The following is a 24,089-nucleotide window of genomic DNA, read 5'->3' as shown; positions in this document are numbered from 1 at the left end:
TGTTTCAGACCTAAAGATGCATCAGTGTGTAAAGCAGATACAAACGCTTAGCCTCGTGGAGCTTATATTCTAGAGACTTTTGTTAGTTTAGCTCCCCAATATGGTTTCATTTCACCTATTTTATTATAATCCTTTGGTGTAAGAGATGTTCCCATTTTGCAGATGAAATGAAGGCTCAGAGTGATTAAATAACTTCCCCCAAGTTTACCTTAGGCGCCTAGAGATCTGGGATTCGACCCTATGCAAAACTCCCTCAGGCTACCACCCTGTGACTTAGGTCACATATGTGGTGGAAGAGGCACTGAGAGGGGCAGTGTGGGCTGACAGAGTGAGGGCCTCGTTCAGTGAGTGGGACTTGACTTGAGAGCGTTGGAGGACAAGCAGAATGCTAATTGGCAGAAAGGGGTAGGAGGGTCTTCCAAGCAGGTGACGCAGGATGGGGAAGGCATGGAGGCAGGAACACAAGCGGCCCAGAGACCTCCCTGAGTGGAATGTTGGAGCAGAGCATGAAAGGGAGTGAATGCAGGAGGCCAAACACTGACCAAGAAATTTATATTGGCAGGAGAGCCATTGTAAATTTTGAGCAGGGAAGTACAGGGTGAAAGTAGCATTTTGAGGTCCAGGAGAATGGACTAAAGCAGAGCCTGGAGTGGAGGAGGTGAGCAAGGGCAGTCTCTTTATTCATTTAGCAGATATCTGAGTGCATGTGCGTTGGTCCTGACGGCTTACCGACTGCAGCTGCAGGTACCCAGCATGCGTGGTCAGGGGCCAGGGCAGGGCGGTGGGGAGGAGAGATGTGAGGCTTGTGTCAGTCCCTCAGTGTGCTTTTATTTCGTAAAATGGGAGATGGGCAACTGCGAAAGAGGAGGTAGGAAAGGAGACTTGGCCAAAGGCTTTCTTGAGTGGTCGATTTTAGGGAAGAGTGTGTGTAGAAGTTAAGTCCTAGAAGTTGATCGTCTTAAAGCTGTTTGTTCCTGGTGGCGCAGTGGTTAAGAGTGCACGTTCCACTTCGGCGGCCCGGGGTTTGCCGGTTCGGATCCCGGGTGCAGACATGGCACCGCTTATCAAGCCATGCTGTGGCAGGCGTCCCACATATAAACTAGAGGAAGATGGGCACGGATGTCAGCTCAGGGCCAGTCTTCCTTAGCAAAAAGAAGAGGTTTGGCAGCAGATGTTAGCTCAGGGCTAATCTTCCTCAAAAAAAAAAAAAAACAACAAAAAATACTATTTGTTCCCCCTTACCCTTAGGAAAGTCTTCATGTTCCTGGAAGTTATTGGAACTCCAGTTGAAAGACCACCATGTTTGTCACTAGAAGTTGCATAGGAAATACTCAAACCAGTGTTTCCCAAAGTGTGTTACATAGAACACTAGTTTAAGGATATGCTTGTGAAAAGCATTCCCTGTCAAACGAGAGTGAGAAACACTGCATCCTAGAATGACCTGACCTCTGATCTCCAGATTCATAAAATTCATGGATGTGTGTCCACTGACATAATAAAGGCTCTGAGAAGTCATGTAGCAGACAGGCCTGTGCGGCTTTGTCAGGTGTGGTGTTTCTCACTCATTTGTCTGCAGACCATGAGTAAGTAACTTCCCTGAATGCATTTGGGAAAAGCCACACTGAGTAGCTTAGCCCAGTGGCGGAACTGAGTGGTAGGTTGTTAGCCTTTGCAGGCGAGGCGGGCCTGTGAGAAAAGAGCCCTGGGCCGGCTGATTTCAGAGGGAGTGTGAGGAGTTGCTTCAAGGGATGATTCTGAGGCGGCTTTGGCATTCTTCAATGTTCATGAGGGCTTTCCATTAATCCTGCTTTCTTCTCCCTTTGCACCTTCTTGTACAGGCAGTGATATACCATTTCATACCCGTTAGCTTCCCTTGACTCAATCAGTGTTCACTTACTTAATACCTGTTTACATTGTTCTATTCTAAGTGAGTGTTTGAAAGTCTGTCATTTCCTCTCTGCTATGATCCCTTTGAGGACAGAGGTCTTGTCAGACTGTTGTCTTCCCAGCACCTAGCAAAGTGCCCGCCCAGCTTTTAAGTGTCTGCTCAGCAGGAAGAAAACGCTCTTGAACGAAGCAGTAGTGGTCCTATGCTAGGTTCTCGGAGACAGAGATGAATAGGACAGTCCTTGTCCTTGTGGAGCTCAGTGAGTGGGGAAGGCAGGCAAGTGAACAAGCCGTTGAGAGGAAGATGGGGAAGGCAGGAGAGTGTCCTGGTGAAGTGGAGAGCTCGTCCTCAGAGATTTGTGGCACCCAGCAGGTGCTTGGTAACTGGCGTGCTGATGGCGGTGTTTATTACCAGCACTCCTTCAGAGGCCCCTACCTCTGCCAGATTGGGGAAGGGAGGAATGTTAAGAAGTGCGTGCTTCCTGCTTCCTTCAAAACTCAGTTCACTGTGGCTAGTGCGACTGAGGGACTAAATGTTTAAATTTATTTCTTTTCAATTAATTTACATTTTATAGCTGAAGCAGTGTAGAATTTTTGTGGTTCAATACAACTTTCTTTTGGGGCAGGACTACATTTCCGTTTGAATACTGAAAATAGAGCATCCTAGTTGAGATGAGCTGTAAGTGTAGAATACATAGCAGATTGTGAAGAATTAGTACAAAAAAGTAAAATATTTTTAAAGTGATTACATGTTGACATAATATTTTGGGTATATTGAGTTGAGTAAGATATTAAAATTTTTTTAAAACTCAGTTCAATTATTTAAGGTTGAGATGTTCTCCCATGCCATTTTTCTCCCCCAACACATGTATCTTGCTTTTAGACAGTTAAAATCAGGACAAGATACTTTTCTCTTTGTTTCCTCCTTTAAGAGGTTGGGAGCAGAGGTCAGCCACCTTTATTCTGAGAGCCCAAGTTGGTTACTATGAGCAAATCCTACAGAGTGGTATTGCACATGCAGAATTAGAGGCCATTTCTAATTAAGTAAATGGAGAGCATTCAGAGTGCAGCCTGCTTTTTCAGTCAAGAAGGAAGCTTAAAGTGCAGAAATGATGGGTTATGAATCAGAGCCGTGAGGCTAGGGAGCAGGGGTCAGGAGTTAGACTCTGCAGTGGGGTACAACTTCCCTCAGGCACTGGCTCAGGAGCATCCTGTGGAGTTTGGTGCCTGACTTGGGGAGTTGGCCAGCTCTCCTGCTCTTCTTGATCTGAGGAGCCCTCTGGGCCCAGGTCTGGCTGCCTCGGTTACCAAAAAGACAAGGACAGGTCGAAGGGATATGGGAGAAGAACTGAGAGCAGAAAGAGATAGCTGAGAACCTTGAAAAGAGTTCAAGAAATGGTCTTAAAGCTCAAAAGCCAAAGAGGGGGTGTGTTTCTGCTCTGAAAGATTTAACAGAAAAAAATGCAGAGAAGATTGAGATTTGATGCCAGCAGTGTAGATGGTGGGGGAGGATGGGCATGATAACACATGCTGGTCAAACTGGAACTCAACAAGCCACATCCCCCCGTTGTCTTGCTCTCAGGAATCAGACCTCCACCTTACCATTAGAGTCTTGGGGGCCCTCATCCTGGGGATTGACACTTCCTGCCACAGCTCTCCATTTTGCTGCTCCTAATCCTGGGCTGGTCCCCTTAGAACAGGGGCTCTTATCAGGGGCTAGAGATGGGTCCATGGATGGACTTGGGAGAGACCAGGAACCCCTGGAAACGTAGGTAAACTATGGTGTGTACGTTTTTTTCTGGAGACAGTTTCTCATTTTCGTCAGATTTTCAAAATGCTTTTGGACCCAGAAAAAGTTAAGCAGCCCCCTCCACAGTACGTCTGCTTAGACCAGCAGGAATCCCAGCCCAGGTCCTTTGGAGGCTTTCAGGATAACCTTCCCATGAATCCTTTCCTGCTGCCAGCACTGAAAAAGCGCCCCACCCTGCCCCAGGTTATATCTGGGTTGCTTTTCTGTTACCTGCTCCCTCCCCCAGGCTGCCACTACCTCAGAGAGCCAGAAGATGAGCCAGTGGTTCCCACCCACACGCCTTTCTGTAGCAGCGTCTCTATCTTACAGGTAGAGAAGGAGAAGCCTTCAGGCAGTATTTTGCAGTCTTCCAGGGACCCACTCTACATTGTCAGGCTGTGTGACCCATTCAGAAATGAGCTCCATGACCTGTCTGTCATCTCTTAGCTTCCCCTCTGGCATTTTCTCCTAGCCACCCTCACCGCCACTCCCAGCCTGTAGCTAAACTCTGGGCTGGTTTGCTTCCCCATCACCAGATGTCTCCTTCCATTCCCCCAGTGCTACTGGATCTCATCAAACACAATTTATTTAAAGATGCAGCCTTAAAATTAGATACTGAACTTCATGCCAGTTGTCTGGTTTCTAGAATTCTAGGTATCAAAATGATCCTTCAGTGATGAGGAAGAGAGTAAAAGAATATGTAAGCATAATCACAGCTACTGCATTTCCTTCATAGAGAGGAGAGAGAAGATATAATTTCTTTAAAAAAAAAAAAAAGCCCCCAAACATTTCTCCGTTAATTGGCTCTCCTGCTACAAAGGTTGCTCTGCACACCCCTTTGCCAAAGAGTTCCAAATAACGATAAGCGTGCAGACTCTAGAGGTAGGTGGGTCTCCATCAGATCCCAGCTTACCCCTCGTTGTCTAACCTTACACCTCACTTCACCCCCCTGCCCCTGTCTGTCTGCTCTTCATCTGTGAAGCAGCAGCAGTGCATGCTGCCTGCCACATCTACCTCGTGGGCTCATTGTGACACTTCAGGGAGAAGACTGAATGTTTTAGTACCATGCCCAGCACATATACACGTGATAACCACCAAATCTTACACAAGGACATGTGTGACAGCCACTAAATCTCTCCGTCACTGTTAGTAACACTCTGGTGCCTCTTGTTGGGGAGAGAGACCCTCTGGACAGAGGCTGTACATTAAGTTCTAGGCATATTTCAGACTAAATGCTGTGGCCTCGATAAAACCTTGAGGAGTGCTCCTGGGCCCGTTTTGCTGGCCTAGAAGAGTCAGAGGAGTCCCAGGTGTTCCTTCAGCTGTGAAGGAACTTCACCTGAAGTACTTTTCTGAAGGTGCTTCAGAAAACCATCTGACTGTTGGTCAGAGGGTACAAACTTCCAGTTATAAGATGAATACTTAAGTCCTGCAGATCTAATGGACAGCGTAGTGATTATAGTTAATGATACTGTATTATATACTTGAAAGTTGCAAAGAGAGATGATCTTAAATGTCTTCACCACAAAAAAGAAATGGTAATTATGTGATATGATGGAGGTTGTAGCTAGCTGTGGTGGTAATACTTTTGGAATATACGGTATACACATATCAAACCAGCATGTTGTGCACCTTAAACTTATACAATGTTATGTCAGTTATAGCTCAGTAAAGATGGAAAAACAACAACAACAAAACCCAGAAAACCATCTGATCCTAAAAATGCTGTTTCTCTCCCAGCACATTTGCAGGTCGGCCACACTGGCTGGATGGGGGGAGCTGTATGGACGCACTGGCTACAACTATATTTTCTCAGGTGAATGTTGAGCTGCATCCTCTGTGACTAAGAGCAAGAGTGCGGTCGTAGAGAATAGCCGCCCACAGCCGCGGTGGCATAGGTAGAGGGTGCGAGTGAGCTGGGGAGACACCAGAGACTCTTCCATTCGTCACCTGAGGAGATGCTTGGGGTAAAGAAGACTGCCAGGCATATGGGGCATCTGGTGCTGCAAGAGACATGAGGGCTGTCCTTGGAGGTGGAACTGGGAGGCGGCGCGGGTGCTGCTTGGGAAGCCCCTGGGTGGAGCCCTGTGCTACTAGCCTTGGTGCTGACAGACAGGTTTCTCTGCCAGGGGGTGCAGATGATGCCTGGGCAGATGCAGAGGACGTCACGGAGGAGGACTGTGCTCTTCGGTCAGTGCCAGGTGGTTATGGGTCAGGGCTTGTGTTGGGGACGGGGTGTCTGACGAGTGGTGGCCCTTTACATACTGATAGTGTGTTCATCACTGATCCAGGTAAGTGGATTGGCTCCCTTCATCCTGTTGCAAAGTCTGTGTCCCTGAAATAGGGTTGTTGAAGTCTGTTCTATAGCTCCTCACCAAAGCTCACTTTGTTGAATACCTGAGCCGTCTGTCTCCATCCTGGCTGCACATCGGGATCTCAGAGAGGATGGATCCCTGGGTTCCTGCTACTGCAGATCTAGTACAAAGTCCTGCAGTTTTCAGAGTGCTGACTGGCCTACCAGATGTCACACAGCACACCTGGTGCTGAGGCTAAAGTCGCCATGTGGGAGACACAGACTGGAAGATCCACAGCTTGAGATTGCTGCTGGAATAGAGCTTGATACAAAGAAGTATTTTAGGCCCCTATAAAGGGAGGAAATGGGCTGGTTCACACTATTCCTACCTCCTTTCTAAATGTTTTTAGAAAACAAAACTATAGGATATTTTGGCTTTGCATGGTCTGTACCATGTGGAAAGTCTTTAACTGGCATCAAGCATCTCTGGAATGCATATGAGCACCCTAGAAAGATCAGCTGCCCCACATCATGGTTCGGTGCATGAAAAGGTGTCTTGCTCTGCTGAGGTTCTGCCTGTTAGTTCCGGGAGCAGTGGCTCTGGCTTGTGCTCAAGAATGTTTGGCTCTTCCCCTGAGATCAGACGACCTCTGCCTCAGCCAGGCCGTCTTCCACAGCATACGCTATTCTTGGCAAGGAGGATGCTGGGGACACCAAAGCAGTGGGCGTTAAAAAATAATAATAATGGTGACTGTTTATTCATTCTACTTTTGTCTTTATCTGTATGACTGATCAAAAGGCAGCCTGGAGATTGGGAAAACTTTATCTTTCTCCTGCTTCCTAGGCCTGCTAAGTAGAGGGAATTCACTTGCTAGTATTTCGCAATCAGTTGGTAAAATAGCTGTAAAATGTCCATCTCCCAACAAGAATTTCAGTGTTATATTATGAGCAAGCCATATGGCTAAAAATGGTCATAAATGGGGGAAAGGGCAGCGGGGGAGGGAGGTAAACTCTGATGGAAGCTCAAAGACTATCTATCAGCCACCAGCTTGCTGCATTTTAGAACTCGGAGATTATCTTGAGTCTTCTGGCTTAATGTCAAGCAGTGCCAAAAAGCCCTTTCCTGTTCCCACTGCAAAGTGTGCCTCTTTGAAATGCGTCCCTGAGAGCTGGGTAATCTCCTAGAAAGTCACCTTCTCTGCACCTTCCCTGGAACCAGTTGTCCTGTCTTGGCCCTCCCTCCACTTCTGGAGAATGGAAACAGAAGTTCTTGCCAGTGACATCTATACTTCCTTGAACACGGTCTCTACCCCCTAAACTTTCCTGAACGAACGTGCAACGCAGCTTCTCCCTCTGGCTCTCTGTTTCAGAAGTTCCGACACGCATCTTTTTGATAAGGTCAGAGGCTATGATATCAAGCTGCTTCGGTACCTGTCAGTCAAATACATCTGTGACCTGATGGTGGAGAACAAGAAGGTGAAGTTTGGCATGAAGTAAGTACAGGGCACCCACCGCAAAGTGGGCAGACGTGATGTGTTCACAGGCTTGTCAGGTTGGTGATAGGACGTAGCAGTTACCTAATGCTCACCACATGCCAGGCCTCGTGCTGAGGGCTCTCCGTGCATCCTCTCCCTGTATCATCAGACAGCTTTGCAAGGCAGGGACTGGTATCCGCCTCTTACACACAAGAAACTGAAGCACAGAGAGGTTAAGTAACTAGCCCAGGATTGACCAGGTAGTAAATGAGGGAGCCGTGAGCTCTAAGCTGTGCTCTGCTGCCTCCTCCTTTTAGACACCCTAGAAGGCTTTTCCCCAGGCTCCAAGTTCTGCACCATCTCTGGCAGATTAGAATATCTTTTAAAAGGAACAGAAAAATCAGTGTATACCCAATTTTTACTCCAATGACTGCTATTATATAAAAATACACACGTGGACCAAATCTTCATATAATACAGCAGAGTTTTTAAAAAATAGAACCTTGGTTAGGGTGATGAAATTGTAGGTGTTTTTCTGAAATCTTATTTATTTTAATAATACTGACTTTTAATTATCCTAAGAGGTTGTCTTAGAAAATAAGGCATACTGAGGCTAAGTTAGAGCTCGCCTGTCTTCAGGTATCTGAATATTCCCTTTTCCCCTCCTCCCTTCCTCTGTCAGAGTAGTCCCAAGTCTTTCCCTTTCGGATGCTGTTTGTTCACCCCGTTTAGGAGCGCCCTCAATGAATATTGGAGAAGACAGTAGAGGCAAGAGTCCCCAGAGGGTCCCTTTTGGACAATGTCTTAGTTATTTGACTCATGTTTCACTCCACCGTCCTGGTCAGAGTGGCTGTGCTGCCTTGGTTTGTGGGGCTTAGGTGGAAGGTTGTTTTGTAACTTTAGGTTCCGGTTGTGGTTTGCTGCAGCATCAGAGGGGAGTAACGTCTCTGACTTGATAAGTTAGGGTAAGAGGCAGAGAAGGTAGATTTCTTAATTGTTCAGAGTTAGCACTGCTGGAGGGAATCCTTCCTAACTCTGAAGAGTAGTTTCTTCAGCTGGAGGTTCATTTTAAGTTGTTGTAATACTCATTGGGGAATGGTGTGTATGTGTTGTGATGCCATAACACATTGTGTCCTGTCTTGTAGTGTAACCTCCTCCGAGAAGGTGGACAAAGCCCAGCGCTATGCCGACTTCACTCTCCTCTCCATCCCGTATCCAGGTAGGGAGCTCTTTTCAGGGTCTAGTCAAGTGACAGGCTTCCTAGAATTGGAGGCGAGATCTCAGAGGCCATATGCGGGCCTTCTATATTTAGGTACACCGGTGCCCCGGGAGCATTCTGGGAGGAGCTTGTGTTGATCAGCATAGGTCACTGTGGCCCCCAGTCATAGACTGTCACACTTAGGGTAGGACAGTGTCCTGGAAGGGGCTTTCCACTTGGAGGGTTCGAGGGATGCAGTCTTGGCTCAGGTACTTAATACTACAACCTTGAGCAAGTTACTTCACCTCTCTGAGCCTCAAGTTTTCTCAGGTGTCACTTACAACTTGGAAAGGCGTAGCTTAGGGTTTTGTTGTGAAAATTAGATGAGATCATGTATATCAAAGTGTTCTCTGCAGGTAAAGTACTGTTTTACTGTAAAATGACATTAATACTCTGTGTCAGCAACTGATGATGTTGCGCTGGCCTGTGTGGATGTGAACCTTTGCATGTCAGTTTGCAATAATTGAGTTATTTATAGAAATTGCCAGATTGCCCCAGGCAAGGCTGTTCTGGTGGTGGAAGAACACAATTGCTCTGTCCAGTTGTGCATGGTTAGTGGCCTCACTGTGTGGCAGAGCACTTTGGTGTGCACAGAGCTGCGTTTGTCTCCAGCACACAGACATGTATGTGACCTGGGGCCAGGGCAGTATTCTCTGCACTGGACACTGAAGCTGTGTTAGTCCACTTGGTAACATTTAAGCTTTCTGGCACTGCCTGCTTGTTCAGCAAGGGAGGCCAAGGAGCCCTAACATGAGCATAAGACTGTCAACAGACAGCAGTACTCTTTCTCCTTGAAACCTTTCTCCTGCTTCTCAGCATCAGCATTTGCTTTCAATCCTATGCTGGACCTTGTTTCCTCATCTTGGAGCCACATATCCAATATCAAGGGCAGGTTGCTGTACAGCCAGAAGGCCTTCTCATTAGAATTACGAGTTCATCTAGTGCCTGGTAGGGAGAGAGTATCCCCATTGGTGTAAGCTGGTGGGATTCAAACCACAATCCCTGATGACCTTGCATTCTTACAGTGGCCTCCACCAGAGTCTCTCCACTCTTCTCTGCCAGCTTAGCATTTGGTGCCAGGTAGAGCTGGGCATGAGTCCTAGCCTTAGCACTGTGTGTCCTTGAACAAGTCCCTTAACCCTTCTGAGCATCAGTTTCATCCTCCATAAAATGAAGATATGCAGATACTTATTTGAGGATAAAGTGTCACACCCATCCCTAACAGCTCAGTAAACACCAGGCTGAATGACAGGTACACAGGAGGAAAGGCTCAGGGAAGCTGCTCTTCCCTAAAAGCCTCTTTGGGCAGATGCAGACCGTAATGGCAATTCCATGGGCTTAACAGCATCAGAGCCGAGTTGTAACAGGAGTGTCCCACCCAACCTGTCTGCGCTGGAGCCGTCAGGTAGCTCTAAAGCTGGTTTTCAGACCAAGCTCCCAACTCCCAGGAGATGCTTTGGAGGGCCACAGACTGAAGTACTCTCTGCTAAACAGGAAAGGTCTGCACTGCCTGAGGAACCAGGCATCACTTCCTTTGTTCATATTTGGGTTCTAAGGAGGACTTGGTTTAGAAAAAATAGTTTTGCTAGAAGTTTGAATACCACTGTTCCAGAACAGTAGCCGGTATTCTTTCTGCTGACTCCCAAAATGTTAACACCCTTTAACCTAGTCATTCAGTAAGCCGTAATCCAGCTAACTTGGGGCTGAAGATGTTCATCATCATGTCTGTTTATATGAGCAAAACATAGGAAATGTTTTCATTAATTAGAATAACGATTATGTAAATGATGGTACAGCCATAGATAGTACAATGAAGTATTAAATAGTATAGAAAAATACTTAAACTTTTTGACATGAAAGAATGAATGCTTAAGAGACTAAGCAGGATACAAAATTATATAATACAATCCCGGCTGTGTAAGAGAAAAAGTGCTTACACGAAAGAGTAAGAAGGAAATATGCCAGAATGCTAAGATGATACATTCTATCTGTGAATTTTTTTCCCTGTTCTTCTCAAAATGTTTATGCACTGTATCTGCTAGTTATGTATGTGTTGAGGGGAGGGTGAGAGGGATCACTAAAATCAAAAAGCCAGGGGTTGGGGAGATGCCATTGCACATCCAGGTACGAGAACAGGAGAGGTACTTTTTACTTGCTATATTTGTGTTCCTGAATTTCTTTACACCCTGTATTACTTCGTAACAAGGAAAAGAAACAAAATTATCATTATCCAAACTGAGTCATGATTTGCACTTTGCTGCTATTTCAGAGGTCTCAGATGAGCCCTCTAAAGACTGAAACCCAGACAGGAACTATGTTGGTATCGGTTCCGGCTGTGTCAGACTAACTTGGGCTTAGACTGGCCCTTGAAATGAGAAGTGTTCTGGGAGCACTTCCTTCAGGGCACCAAAATAGACAGGACTGAAAACTCCACAACACAAATCTAATTTGTTTTCTCCTTGAGTGAGTGGCTTTTGGTCACCCTGCTTTTGGTCCCATCCTTCTTGCCTCTCAGTGGATTTGGAAGCCTGTTCAGGTAATGAACGTCAGGCATTGCCCTGGATGCCAAGTCTATTTTAATTCTATCCATTTCTCACAAAAATTGCTTCTGCATCATAGGCTGTCCTAAGCTGTGCCTACAGCCTGTGGTGTTGATTTGAGCAGCGAGTGTTTTGGAAAACAGAGCACTTGATAGGAGCTCTGAGAGATAATTGGTACCTCTTCTAAACCTGAGCTCAGAAGCTTAGGGCCTCTGTCTGATATTTATATTTCTTCTTTCTCCCAGTGAGGCACCCGAGAATAGGTTGAAGTGTATAGCTGAGGCTTGTCTCCTGACCTCTCAGTCAGCGGTGAGGCCTCGGGGATTAGAGTGCAGGAGTGTATGTGGGATGAGAGCCAAGTCTACAGAACATATGCGCTGTGGCTCCAGGCCTTCCTCTCCAGAGGAAACGTTCCTGTCTTCCTTTGGGTGGGCTTAGCCAGGAACTCGGCTCAAGAGTTGCTAGAGTTCCACCTGAATTTTTTTGGCCTGTGGCCACTTCCACAGAATTTAAATAATTGTTTTGTTGCCTTTGGGGACCTCACCAAACTTGGACCTGTGACCAAAGCCATGTGCCCTCCAAAGTTTGCGTTGGCCCTGGTTGAGGAACTGAGAGTAACTGCAAGAAGCTACTCTCGAAGTGCATTTTCCCACCCTGTGGCTTGAAGCCACAGCAGCCCCGGGTTGCTCACTGTTCTGTGGTGTGAGGGCCACCTTCATCCTCTGAGCCAGGCAGTTGACTGTAAGCTGCAGGGCTGGCACCGTAGGCTCTTGTTGCAGCAGCAGTAGGATGATGGTAATAGTGTGCTGTCATTGGAATGCCGCTTGTACCAGTGCTGTGCTCGGTGTTTTATGTGTATTATTTCATTTCATCCTTAACCACTTTACAGATGAGAAAATCAAGGCTTAGAGAAGTTAAACAACTTGTTCACAGTCACAGAGTTAAGTGAAAGCTGAGATCTGAAGCTGAGAATGTTGCCTAACCGCTTTTCTCTCCACTGTTCCTCTCTCTATTCCTGAGGGCTTACCCTGGTGGAGTTTCTTATAATTTTTCTAGCAAATGATACAGAAAAGTACCTCTTGGCCAGGTTTGTTGGAGACAGACATGTCTTTTGAGCTCCTGTCACATTTCAGGCACTGTCCATGGTCCTTTCCAGGATGTTACAATGTTCCGTCCTCACTGAAAGCCTGCAAGGTTGGTATTAGAGAGGAGGGAGAGTGAGCCTCTGTAACTAGGTATATTGCTGAGAAAGTGCTGTCAGGGCTCAAATTGTAAGCCAAACTTTTGTTTGCTGGCTGTTGGCATTTCAGGGACATGTAGGATGAAAGGACTTGAAATGTGGAAGAAATGACCAGTAACCAGTGAGCAGAGATAGAGATACAGAGTGGTGTGCAGGCAGGCAGTACCTCATTGGGAAGGTGTGTAACTAGAATCCAGAGGAGCACTGGAGACACGTTCCCTGGCTCTTGCCTGCCCATTCTGGTCCCTACCCGTGTCATCTGTGGCCTCCTCTGGGACCCACCACTGTGGAGAAGTGTGTGAGCTGGTGGCCACCTCAGGCCTTCAGCACTCAGGGGTGTCTCAGGAGACTGGGCTAGGGAGGGTGGTGTCATAACTCTGCCCTTCTTTTCCAGGCTGTGAATTTTTCAAGGAATATAAGGATCGGGATTACATGGCTGAAGGGCTCATTTTTAACTGGAAGCAGGTATGAACAATAACTTGCATCAGCTTGAGGCTTACGTTTCTTTGTAAAGGAAGACCATAGAGGACAGCTAGCAATCTCTTTGGGGAAAACAACTACCTTTTTCCTTTCTCTTCTCTTCTCTGAATGAGTCTTATTATTTTCTCTCCCTCTTCTCCTTGTATATACGTGTTTAAATTCTCATCATATATACTTTCCTCTCCCCCTTTAACTTCTCCCTTTCTTTAAAGGAGTTTTCAAGGACAAGATAGGAGAAGTCCTCCTCTTTGCTCTGCCATCTATGTAAAGAGTGAGACCAGTGTTCTGTTCCTTCCCCAGTTGGTGAGAGCAGGCCACAGTGAGCCTGCCGAAGGCTGAATACAGGCTGACTGTGTCTGTCTCAGCAGCAAACAATCAAACGGCATACTGAAAAGCTCCACCCAGCAGCAGTACCTGATCCCTTTGATTTTCAGAGTAGCATAGGCATCTGACCAGGAGAAGGCAAGCACTGTGGAGGGATGTCCTGCCTGCCTATGGCAGCCACAGCTTCAGGGCCGCGACCTGGCTTGTCACCATGACTTCTGTTGATGGACAGCCCACATCTCACAGGTGTCCTTCTGTCCCCAGGACTACGTCGATGCCCCACTGAGCATCCCCGACTTCCTGACTTGCTCTCTGAACATTGACTGGAGCCAGTATCAGGTGAGGGGCCTGACTTGAGAAGGGCAGGATAAGGGAGGGGGCCGTGGGGACCCCTGGTACCTGCCCTACAAGTCCCTCATGCAGACGCCTGAATGCCTGGCTCATGCCCCCTGACCTCTCACAGCCTAGGAAAGGGAGAGGGGACTGCTTATCTGTTTAACTCTTCCTTTCCTGATTTGCTCTTGGCCCAGAAAAATCAAAGCTGTCTGAAGGTGACTCACTCAAAGATTTGCGTCCACCAAGGGCTTCTGTTTCCAGAGGACCTCATGGAGTCTGCTTTTCCAGCTCTGGGCTTTAGTGACTTTTTTTCATTTTTCCTTTTAAATGTGTGTTCTGCTAGAGGAAGTGCAGGGCTGCCTGACCTCATTTGATTATAGAAACTTTAAAATTATTTCCATTGTGCTTCTCTCCTGTCACTATCCACCATGGAAGCAGCCCTAGTCTACTGGATGGATCTCTCTCTCTACCATGTTCAGCCCACTGTATAAGCCCAAAAGCTGTCAGCAGTCTCCTTGCCACTTGCTTCAGCCAGGATAAGGAGCCTTGTTCTTCCTGCCACCTTCCCCATGTCTCTTCCCTCTGCCTGGCTGCCACCTCCTGGCTTCCTCTTATCTGATTGACACACTGCCTTCAGGATTTGGCTCAGGTGTCCACTCCAGGAACACTTCCCTGATGTGCCTCCTCTCCCTTGTCCTCAGAGGGTCAGATGCCTGCATCTACATTCCCATTAATCCCTGGGCATATCTATCATGGAATTTTCCGCTGAGCTGTAGGCACTAATTTAGAGATTTGCTTCCCCATCTTCAGTAGACTGAGCTACAGGAGGATGGGGAACAATGGCTTGTGCGTCCCTAGCACAGAAACTGGCACAGAGCCAGAAAGGCCAAGCTAGCGAGTACCTAGAAAACATACTGTTTCCCTCCTGTCAGGAAGCTGTGTGCTGCCATATTACCTTGAACTTTGTTGCCCTTAATCACAAGTAGATGCTCCGTAACTATTTGAGTGAATGAGTTAGAGTGGTGTCAAGTCTTCTCTACGCAGGTATTTCTATAAGAGCAGGAGCATTAGGAAGGAGATCAGACCAGTTGTTGTGCCCCAGCAGCCTGGAGAAGGAACATGTTGGGGAGCCCTGTTCCCTGGTCTCAAGTCCCAGGCTGTACCTGGAGGGATTGGAGTGGCCAAAGGAACCTTCAGGCTCCCTTCTTAATTTGTTGTATGCAGAAGTCTTGAGTAGGTCCCACCTAAAGCCACCCTTAGTCTCCCTTCTGGCACTATTTTTTCTCATTATGCAGATATAAACTGGGTCTGATAAACTATTTACTGACCAAGGTAGGACTATATGGGTTCAATGTGTTGACACTGCCAAGGATGTTTGTCTCTAGGAAGAAGTCCTGTGCGTGTGAAGAGGCATTCTGCTTCGTAAATAGAGGCCCTGGATCTAGGCCCCAGCTCGCTCAGCCCTTCTCGAAAGGCTTTGTGGCCTTGAGCAAGTGACCTCACTTCCCTTTCAAAGTGGAGTTGATAACGAGTTGTGGTGAGGTTCAGATATGATCACTGCACGAAAGTGTCCTCTTAGTGAAATGCCAGACAGATTTTAATGATGATAATTAAGAAGTAGGCTACTAGTTTGCTAACTCGAGGGAGTAAACACTAATAAAATACCAGGAACAAAAGTAGGAGGGCAGGGCTTCCTCCCATGATGCCCGCCTCACCAGTGTTGCTCAGCTGGCTGGTCCCACTGGGCCTCTTACCATCGTTTTCTCCAGCCAGGTGTGGGCTCTGCCCTTTCAGCCCCTTCAGCATGGGGGGTCCAGGACTCCCTGTTACTCTTCCTCATCTCCCCAGGTGATCTCATCCATTGTCCATTTCGTTAGCCCATTGCCAGACCTGGGGCTCTGGGCCAGATCTCTCTTGGTGATCCACACCTACATCACTTTTCACAAGTGTCCCTTCATGCAGCCACCTCAAACTCAGGCTGTCCAAAATGGGTTTGGCCACAACCCACAGCACTCCCAGGCCACTATCTACCCAGATGCTCAAACTCAAAATTTGGGTCGTTTTCTCCCCCTACAACCATTCCCAGGTCCCATCAGTTCTCTAAATCTCTGCCCCTGGTGAAACTCCGCAGTCCTCCTCGCCTCCATCTCTTACACCACTCGCCTAGCCCAGGCCACCGTCATCTCAGTGCATCTGATCTCTGAGGGTGGGGCCTGCATTGAGGTGTAACTGGAAATAGTGAATATAAAGCACTTGAAAAGGGCCCGGCAGATAGCACTGCTCGAATGATGGAGCAAGGTCATCATTGTCATTGCCCATCTTTAAAACCCGCCACTGACTTTCCTGTTTTCCTCAGAATACAGTCCAAGGACCCTTACATGGCCCACCCAGCTCCACGTGGTCCAGCCTTGTTCTTGTGACTGGCCGTCGTCCTCTCCCTCCTCTCCTCTAGCCACACTAGCCTCCTTTCAGCCCCTTAGGGAAGAGTGTCTCCTGGTTTGCACATGCTGTTCTCTCTACAGAAACACTTGTCTGCTTTCCCTCCCTTCTTATATGCATGTCACCACCTCCAGGAAGGCTTCCTTAATGCTCCCCACAGATTAGGCTAGGTTCGCTTCACCAATTACATGGTCCCAGCATCCCAGAGGTCTCCTTTTAGTCAGCACACGTGTAGCAGTTCACTTTGCCTCCCTTCCCCTGTGGGCCTGTGAGTGCTGGGATCATCATGTTCACTGCTGTGTCCCTGGGCCAGGCCCTCTGGTGTTCACAAGTACAGGAACACTTCTGGTAGTACATGTGTGGGGTTCCTGCCCTCCATGTAAGCAGACTGAATTCCATAGAGGTCTGCTCGTTCTTTCTGTTCCCTAAGACCCCTTCCAGTGGCTGCTGCTCCTCACGCTGGCTCCTGATCATGAACAGGTGGTGAAGGAACATTTTTCAGGTCCTCCTGGTACCTAAGCACTAAGCCTCGTAAATGCAGATGTGACAAGGGTCTTCACCCTTAGTGGCCTCAGTCTAGAAAAAGAGGCAATGACCTAACTGTCACCTGTGTAGAAGTATTGACCAGTGACCACAGAAGAAGACTCTGGAAAAGAATGGGGCTGAACCTTTGAAGGATGAGTAGGAGTTTGCCAGCCAGGGGGAATAGTACTCCTGGCATAGAAACATAAGCAGAGGCACGTGTTCAGCTCTGCATCCACAGACTTTTTCATGGTACGTGGAGGATGAGAGAGTCAGAGATGAGCCTAGATTTTAGCACATTTCCCAGGTCCTGCTCATATTCTGCAGTCCCCTCAAACTTTTGTTTCTTACTCTGGTATTGTAGGAAAAGTCCCTGCAGTGTAGCATATGACTGAGAGCATGAACGTCACAGTCCGGCAGTCTGGGTTCATGCCACAGCTCAGCTTAGCTGTGTGACCTTAGGCCTCTACCAACCCAGTGCTCCCCAACCTGTGGTTCCTATCCAAGCTCTGGGTGCAGTGTGAATCTGCTGCCTCTCCCTGGCTGTCGGTGTCCCCTTCAGATAGCCACAGGCTGTTGGGGCTCCACAGGCTCCAGTCCTTGGTACGTTCCAGCCCTCTCCTGGCTGCTGCAGTCTTCCCCCAGCCTGCCTGACCTCCCTAGGCTTTGTGCTGCATAGCTCCTGCCTCCTGCTCCTGCTTTTCCTCACCCTGCAAGAAACGCAGCTCAGAGGAAATCTATTGGCAATGGTGTGTCTGACATGTTAAGCCAGATGCATGGAGAGACCCCTGTGCTACTATGGGTAATAACTTTATTAGTGCAGCGCTGCAGTGGCTGTCTCTGGAGTGGCTGAAAGTGGGTCAGAACTCTCCAGGGGCCATGGGAGGGTCAGGTAAATGAGCCTGTTTTAAAGTCCTGGGAAAACCATTCCAATTACAGGTGCCGTGTTCACCCTCCCCCTGAAAGTGCTTTCTTACTGGCATTCGCCGCCTTCTGCACAGCCCTAAAGCACTGATACGCAGTTGCGTGGATAGGCTGCCCCAGCTGGGGGGAAGGGGACCCCAGAACTGGGTCAGGCCCCTCCATGGAATTCCATATTCTAAGTGGACTTAGAGCATTTTAGAGTTTCTTAGAGCATCTGGTCTAGACCTCTTGCTTGGGCTAGAACAGAGGTTCCAATCTCTTTAAGGCTTTTGCTTGCTTTTTATCTCCCTCCTCGTGGGCCTCCTGTTTTAAAAGATTTTGTCTGCCAAACAGACTGCATTTATTATTCATCAAAAGACAGAGTATGCAGTGAGTAGCAGTAAAAAGCAAATGAAATGTGGTTGATGGGAAGGTTAATATTTTCCTTAGTTTCTGTGATGTGAGAGCAGATGAAGGAATGGCTCTTCCATTTGGCGACAGTGGCCACAGGCTCAAAGCTCCTTGTTTGCTTCTGTTCACTCCCTGGACAGCTGTGCCAGGAGCCCAGGGCTAGAGGAGGCTAAAGTACTGCTGCTGCAGGTGCGTGTTGGCCTGTGGGTTGCCCAGGCCTCTGCCTCGCTTTCCCTTCCTCTCCTTCACATGGGATTAGAGTGCCCTGAGTGAGGGGGATCGGGGGTGAGGGTGCAAGGAAGGGTGAAGGGAGCCTTCAGAGTAAGGAGTGAAGTCTCAGATTATCTGGGATCTGGGACCTATTGCCAGTGGCCTAGAGCCTGGGGTACTTGTCACCCCAGAATAACTCTTAGCGTTTTATTCTTTGAATGGTTTAAATCCCCAGTCTGAGTTAAATATATTCCTTGACACCTTTTATCCTTCTTCCCCAACAGAGTTGGGACCTGGTGCAACAAACACAAAACTACCTGAAACTGCTGCTTTCCATAATTAACAGCGACGGTGAGTCTGCCTCTGCCTGAGCCCTGAAGCCGTTGGATCTTGTGCCTGTTCCAGATCATGACACCGCACATGGGTGTTTGTTGGGGCCACACACCTACCTTTGCTCTATGGGAGAAAGATTTGACCATACACCCTTATTCGTTGGCAGCTTTCTTCCATGTCCTCAAAACCCTACAAAACAAAACGATGAACTTCTTGTCATCTGAACCACATACAGAATGTTTCTGCACTGGCTCAGCTGGCCTTTGAGCGTTGAGCGTCAGCGTTTTGTTTGGGGCCAGAATGGCCTCTTACAATTCAGAAAGATGAGGAAAAACCAGTCCTGGCTTCTTCTTGGACACAAAAGCCCATAGAGGGCCTGTTCTCCGGATCGTACTCCAGCCGGTTTGGCTGTTTCAGTTGGACGGTCCTGTCACGCTTGATTTCTCTAGGGCAGGCTGACTGACTCCTCGATATCAGTCAGGACTTCAGTGGGGTTGCACTTGCTTGAACAAGTGGAAATGTCTTAGCTTATGTAACCCAGAAGGCCCAAGAGCAGAGCCTGGTGCCTAACAGATAGCACAAAGAATCTCTCCTTGTTTCTTATACCTGCTGTCCCATTGGCTTAATGGCCAGCAACTATTCCAGACTTGATTCCTGCCATCTTCTCTTCCCCAGAAGAGAGAGACTGCCTCTGTGCCAGAGTTCATGTTCATTGGCCCAGTTTGGGTTAAGTGCCCATCTTTGAACCAGTCACTGTGGCTGGGTTTTCAAAAAAGTCACATGTCTGCCCCTGGAGTTAGGCAGTGGTTACCTAGAGCAGTACCACCTGCCAAGGAGGCTTCTGGAGAGTTGAGTGTTGTAGGAACTAGAGGAGGGCTACTAGCATTTGGTGGGTGTTTGCCAAGGATCCTAAATGTCCTGCAATTCCTGGGACAGCCCTGCAAAGTGAAGAATGGTCTTCCCCCAAAAATACCTGTGGTGCTCCCCTGAGAAATGCTGGGCAGGCCGTGCAGGTCAGCCCCACCTAAATGACCTGGGCAGAGTGGACTGTGCAAGTGGTACTGCTTCCCCAGAAGTACACCAAGAACTGGACCCAAAAGAAGGAAGAGATGCTGCAGACAGTGGGGAGTGCCTACCACTCACCCCTTTCTGGGAGTAGGTTGGCAGCCCACCGAGAAGAGGGAGACTAGGGGTGGCCTGGCTGTCTCGCACCAGGCCAGGGTGGTAGCATGTCCCCTTCTTATCAACCCATGTTTGCTTCTCTTCTGCCTTCCTGTGCTTCCTGAGTAGATGACAGTGGGCTGCTGGTGCACTGTATCTCTGGCTGGGATCGGACCCCCCTCTTCATCTCTCTCCTGCGCCTTTCCTTGTGGGCTGTGAGTATGGATGGGCTGGGCCGTGGGGTCAAGGAGCATTCAGAGGTCCCTACCATGATTGACCCTTTGGGAGCATCAGGGCTATCTCCAGAAAGTAGGGAAAATTTTGAGGGAGGGACCGCAGTTGTTTAGAGCAGTGTGTTGTGTTCCTGGGGCTGTGGGCAGCCTTGTTGTCACTGGGTCTGTAGTTGTGGTTCAGCTCCTGGGATGGGGAGGAGGCCTTATCATGGAGGACATCCTTCTGATCCCAGCATGTCTCCCTCATCTCCTCCAGGATGGGCTCATCCACACGTCCCTGAAGCCTGCTGAGATCCTCTACCTAACTGTGGCCTACGACTGGTTCCTCTTTGGGTAAGCATTTCGGGAGTGTCAAGTGTGGCGTGGGGGCTGTGTCTTGGGGACTGCATTTCTGTGTGTACGTGGGTGTGATGGCTCCTGTGACAGGCCAGAGATGGGGACATCCCACCCCCTTGGGAAAGACTGAAGGTGCTGGTCAGGCCCCACCAGAGGCTGTGGTGCCAAAACCATAGCTTGTCCCTGTGACTTCAGTCCCCCTTTGCCCTCCTGTCTTGGCACTGCTCGCTTTGACGTCTTCCCCTTCTTATTTCAGGCACATGTTGGTAGATCGGCTCAGCAAAGGAGAGGAGGTGGGTATTGCTCACAGTCTGCGAGCGCATGCCAGGGCTCCATGAGCTCGGGCTCCTTTACTCACAGGAGGGATAGGATGACAGTCTGTTTGGAGTCTACACTTTAGGGGCAGTTCCTTGCCTGGTGGGATCAGGGAAAAGCACCAGCACAGCAGCCCCTGTTCTGAGCCTCAGATCCTCTCCTGCGTGGTGGAGGTAACACTTGCCCGTACGGCTGCCTGCAACCTTCATCTCAGTCCTCTTCCCCTTCCTTTTGCTGCCGTCCTTCTTATGGGTGATCTTGCTTTCTGTGCTCAGCTCTCGAACCAATTTACAAGTCCTTTTCCGTGCCCCTCCTTACAGCTAACACCCAGAAGCTCTTTCTGTCCTCTCTCCTCTCATCCCACGCACTCAGCAACTTTTAAGCCCCAGGGCTGTCCGTGCAAGCAGGGTCCTGCTCCAGTCCTCACCACCAGCCCAGTGCCTGACCAGCCTCCAGGGTCCCCCTCCTATCTTGCTGTCCTTTCTTCCTTCTCCCTCCTCTCAACCCTCTCCATGCCCATCCTTTTTGCTGCTTTTCACAGTCTTTGCCTTGTTCGCGTGCCTGTTTTCCAGCCTCTTTTCCCTGCTCACAGACCTGAGTTTGAACCCTAGTTGTCCTGCTTATTACCTGGTGACCTTGGGTAATGTGATTAACTTTGAATCTCCTGGTGTCACTTGTGCTGCCTCATGAAGAGAATGAGTCCAGATACCCAGTATGGGAGCCATCACATGACGTTAGTTCTTTTTCTTCTGCCCCCCCTGGCCGCCTTATTTTCCTGAAGCATCTTTCTCACCCTCCTGAGGCTGCCATCTTCACGGGCGTCTTATCTTGCACTTCCTTCTTTTGTTCCTCCGTCTCAGCTGTTCCTCTCCCCATTCCAAATCTCTTCTTCTGAGCACTTATCACATCTGCCAGGGCTGCAGAGCTCATAAGCCTGTTCCTCGGAGGCCTCCATGAACTCTGTCAGAGGCGGTGACTTTGGTATTGAAATCAGCACATAAAGCCCCTGTGCAGCCTCTCATTTTGAGACTCGCTGGTGCTCTAGGACATTTTGCCCTCTACGCCGTCTCGCCTACCCCCAAAAGCAGGCCTGATCATGCCTTCAGAGACTGGGTGGAGGTTGAGGCTGAGCCCAATGGGGTCTGGATTCAAAGTCTGGCCATCTCTCAGCATAAAGAGGGTCTCCTCAACTGGGAGTGTTTGTCTTCAGTGTGGGCTTTCCTCTTACCCCCACCAGACACTTAACACACAGCTGCTTTAAAAAATAAAAAAACAAGACCTATTAACAGCACTCTGTCCCCCTACCCTGCCTTTGAGGTTCACAGAGCATATTAAAGACTAAAAAGTCTGTGGTAAAGACACCTGTTTAATTTTATGTAACACAGCATTCTCATACTGACCTGACCTGGGCACGCCCCCTCTTTTTTTCTTTGAGGAAATCTTATGGGGCTCTGGGATACATGTGGGTATTTTTCCCAGTGAGGGGTTGATGGACCACACCTTTCAGAATCACTGGGGAGTTTGTTTAAAAACTACAGAGACTGTGCCTTGTGTATTCTTCATGGAGGCCTGTTGGACTAGTGCACTGGCTGGAAGGGAGAAGAAAGAATTTGTTCACAGAGTTGGGGATGCAGCTAGAGGTCAGGAGCCTCCTCCTGCCTGTGCCCATTTCAGACTTAGACCTGCCTCTCACAGCTCCTAAGCAGTGCAGTCCTGGGCCAGACAGTTGCTGCCTCTCACCCTTAGTGGTGGTGGTGGTTCTTTTTTTTTTTTTTTTTTTTTTTTTTTTTTTGCTGAGGAAGATTTGCCCTGAGCTAACATCTATTGCCAGTCTTCCTCTATTTTGTGTATGGGTCACCACCACAGCATGGCCGCTGCCAAGTGGTATAGGTCTACACACAGGAACCAAACCTGGGCTGCAGAAGTGGACCCACTGAAGTTAACCACTAGGCCACAGGACTGGCCCCTACCCCCAGTTCTTCTGAACCACTATTTCTGGGCATCCTCCCTTCAAAATCTGATTCCCCTCCATTGTGTTCCTGTTATGTCCATGAATCTCCTTGCCCCCAAATTCTCTCCCTCCCAGCTATCCTTCCCTGTTAGCCTCTCTCCCCGGGCTTCTTAGGAAAGGCTGAGGGGAGAAGCTGCTGTTCTCATCACCCTTTTCAGTAGCTTAAGAATATGAGTGTTGGGTTTGAAGATGGTTTGAAGACTTGCTGGCTTACTCTTGCATTCCCAGGAAGGAGACACGGTCCCTTCCTCCATTGCCCCCGCCCAAGCACATCTGCCAAGCCTGCTAAGTCCTCTCTGCCACCCATACCATTTACAGACCAGAATACCAGCAGGGTCCCCAAAACTGGGCTGCTCTCCAGCAAGGGGTTGACCAGGGTGGCTGGTTGCCCTCTCCTAGGAGTTCTGCCACCTAGATTCTTCTCCCTGGAGAAGGCTGTCTTCTCATGTGTGCTGCTTTTTGGTCTCCTTCAGATTTTCTTCTTCTGCTTCAATTTTTTGAAGCACATCATCTCTGAGGAGTTCTCTGCTCTGAAGACACAGAGGTAAGGAGAGGCCTGCTCTCTTCTACTGGGACCAATGCACTCTGGGAAGAGCCACTCTAGCACAGGCAGAGTCTTGCTTGCCGTCTTATCCCTGCCTTGCTTCCCTGCATGTTTAACTGGCTGGCCTCCTGTCCCTATCTTCCCTTGAAGCCAGGGTAGGGGTTCCCTGGTGAGTGCCAGTGGATGAAGAGGCTCTTCTGTACGTGAGGCAGGACTGGGATCAGCCTGCAGTCATACTAGCAGAAGGGCTTTGGGACAGATGAGTGGTCTCTCGTGACTAGGACAGGAAGGTGCATTGCTGCAGGGAAAAGCCATCCCAAGGACAGGAGGACTCCCAAGTCCCCATGCCCCCACTGAGGCAGCTGATTCTCCTGTCTGTGCCAATTGCTGCCCTCCCTGGGCTACTGCAGAGGTGTGTCTGCGCTGCTGTGCAGCCTACCACCATGGAGCAGAGTCCACTTCCAGCCTGGGAAATGCAGAAGTGTTGCCTGGCAATTGCCTTAGAACCTCTGTGAGAGTTGGTGTCTTTTCTAAGTTCCGTTGCCTTCCAAATCCAAGCTCCTAGTGTGTGGAGCTAGAGTTGAACTCTAAGGGGCCAAGCTGACAAGGGGGAGTCAGGCTTTGCTGGGCTCCTGGAATTGGGCCTGGCGTTTTGCAATGCTCTAGGTAGGATCTGTCTTTGTGAGTTGCTGGTGAGTTGGACCTTCTTTCTTGGGCCAGCAGTGTGGGAGGGACAAAGAGACCCCAGCCCAATCTGGAATTCACTGTTTCGGATTCTGTTTACAGGAGGAAGAGTTTGCCAGCCCGAGATGCAGGCTTCACCCTGGAAGATATCTGCATGCTGAGTGAGTCCCAGGCCCCTGCATCTGCACATCTTTCTGAATATGGACCACACAGCAACTGTTTCTTCTAGAAGCTTCTCTCTCCAGCTATATGGTGTGGAAGAGGTGGGGGACTAGTAGTGGGAGAAGATAATGTGCTGATCAATGGCACTGGCTTCTTTCAGGACGAAAGGACCGTGGCAGCACCACCAGCCTTGGCAGCGACTT

At 48.8% G+C, this 24,089-nt stretch overlaps 1 protein-coding gene across 16 annotated transcripts in view; it reads left to right on the top strand.

Annotated features, from left to right (window-relative positions):
- MTMR14 (myotubularin related protein 14) overlaps positions 1-24,089 on the top strand; it is a 44,873-nt gene that overhangs the window by 8,404 nt on the left and 12,380 nt on the right. For 8 of the 16 annotated variants that reach the window (XM_014848085.3, XM_014848088.3, XM_014848086.3 and 5 more), the window contains 13 exons: positions 5,417-5,492; positions 5,806-5,866; positions 7,340-7,462; positions 8,590-8,663; positions 12,877-12,947; positions 13,551-13,625; positions 18,392-18,458; positions 19,731-19,816; positions 20,091-20,167; positions 20,427-20,463; positions 22,970-23,040; positions 23,827-23,885; positions 24,047-24,089. The exon at positions 24,047-24,089 is cut by the window's right edge and continues 96 nt beyond it. In XM_014848085.3, the coding sequence (XP_014703571.1) occupies positions 5,417-5,492; positions 5,806-5,866; positions 7,340-7,462; positions 8,590-8,663; positions 12,877-12,947; positions 13,551-13,625; positions 18,392-18,458; positions 19,731-19,816; positions 20,091-20,167; positions 20,427-20,463; positions 22,970-23,040; positions 23,827-23,885; positions 24,047-24,089 (920 nt within the window). The remainder of the gene's footprint in view (positions 1-5,416; positions 5,493-5,805; positions 5,867-7,339; positions 7,463-8,589; positions 8,664-12,876; positions 12,948-13,550; positions 13,626-18,391; positions 18,459-19,730; positions 19,817-20,090; positions 20,168-20,426; positions 20,464-22,969; positions 23,041-23,826; positions 23,886-24,046) is intronic. The other 8 variants (XM_070493769.1, XM_070493767.1, XM_070493761.1 and 5 more) reach the window with 2 other exon arrangements.

Source organism: Equus asinus, chromosome 21, assembly GCF_041296235.1.
Source record: "Equus asinus isolate D_3611 breed Donkey chromosome 21, EquAss-T2T_v2, whole genome shotgun sequence".
Taxonomy (NCBI): Eukaryota; Metazoa; Chordata; class Mammalia; order Perissodactyla; family Equidae; genus Equus; species Equus asinus.
The sequence above is the reverse complement of the archived record's forward strand: the minus strand, read 5'-3'. Positions and strand labels throughout refer to the sequence as shown.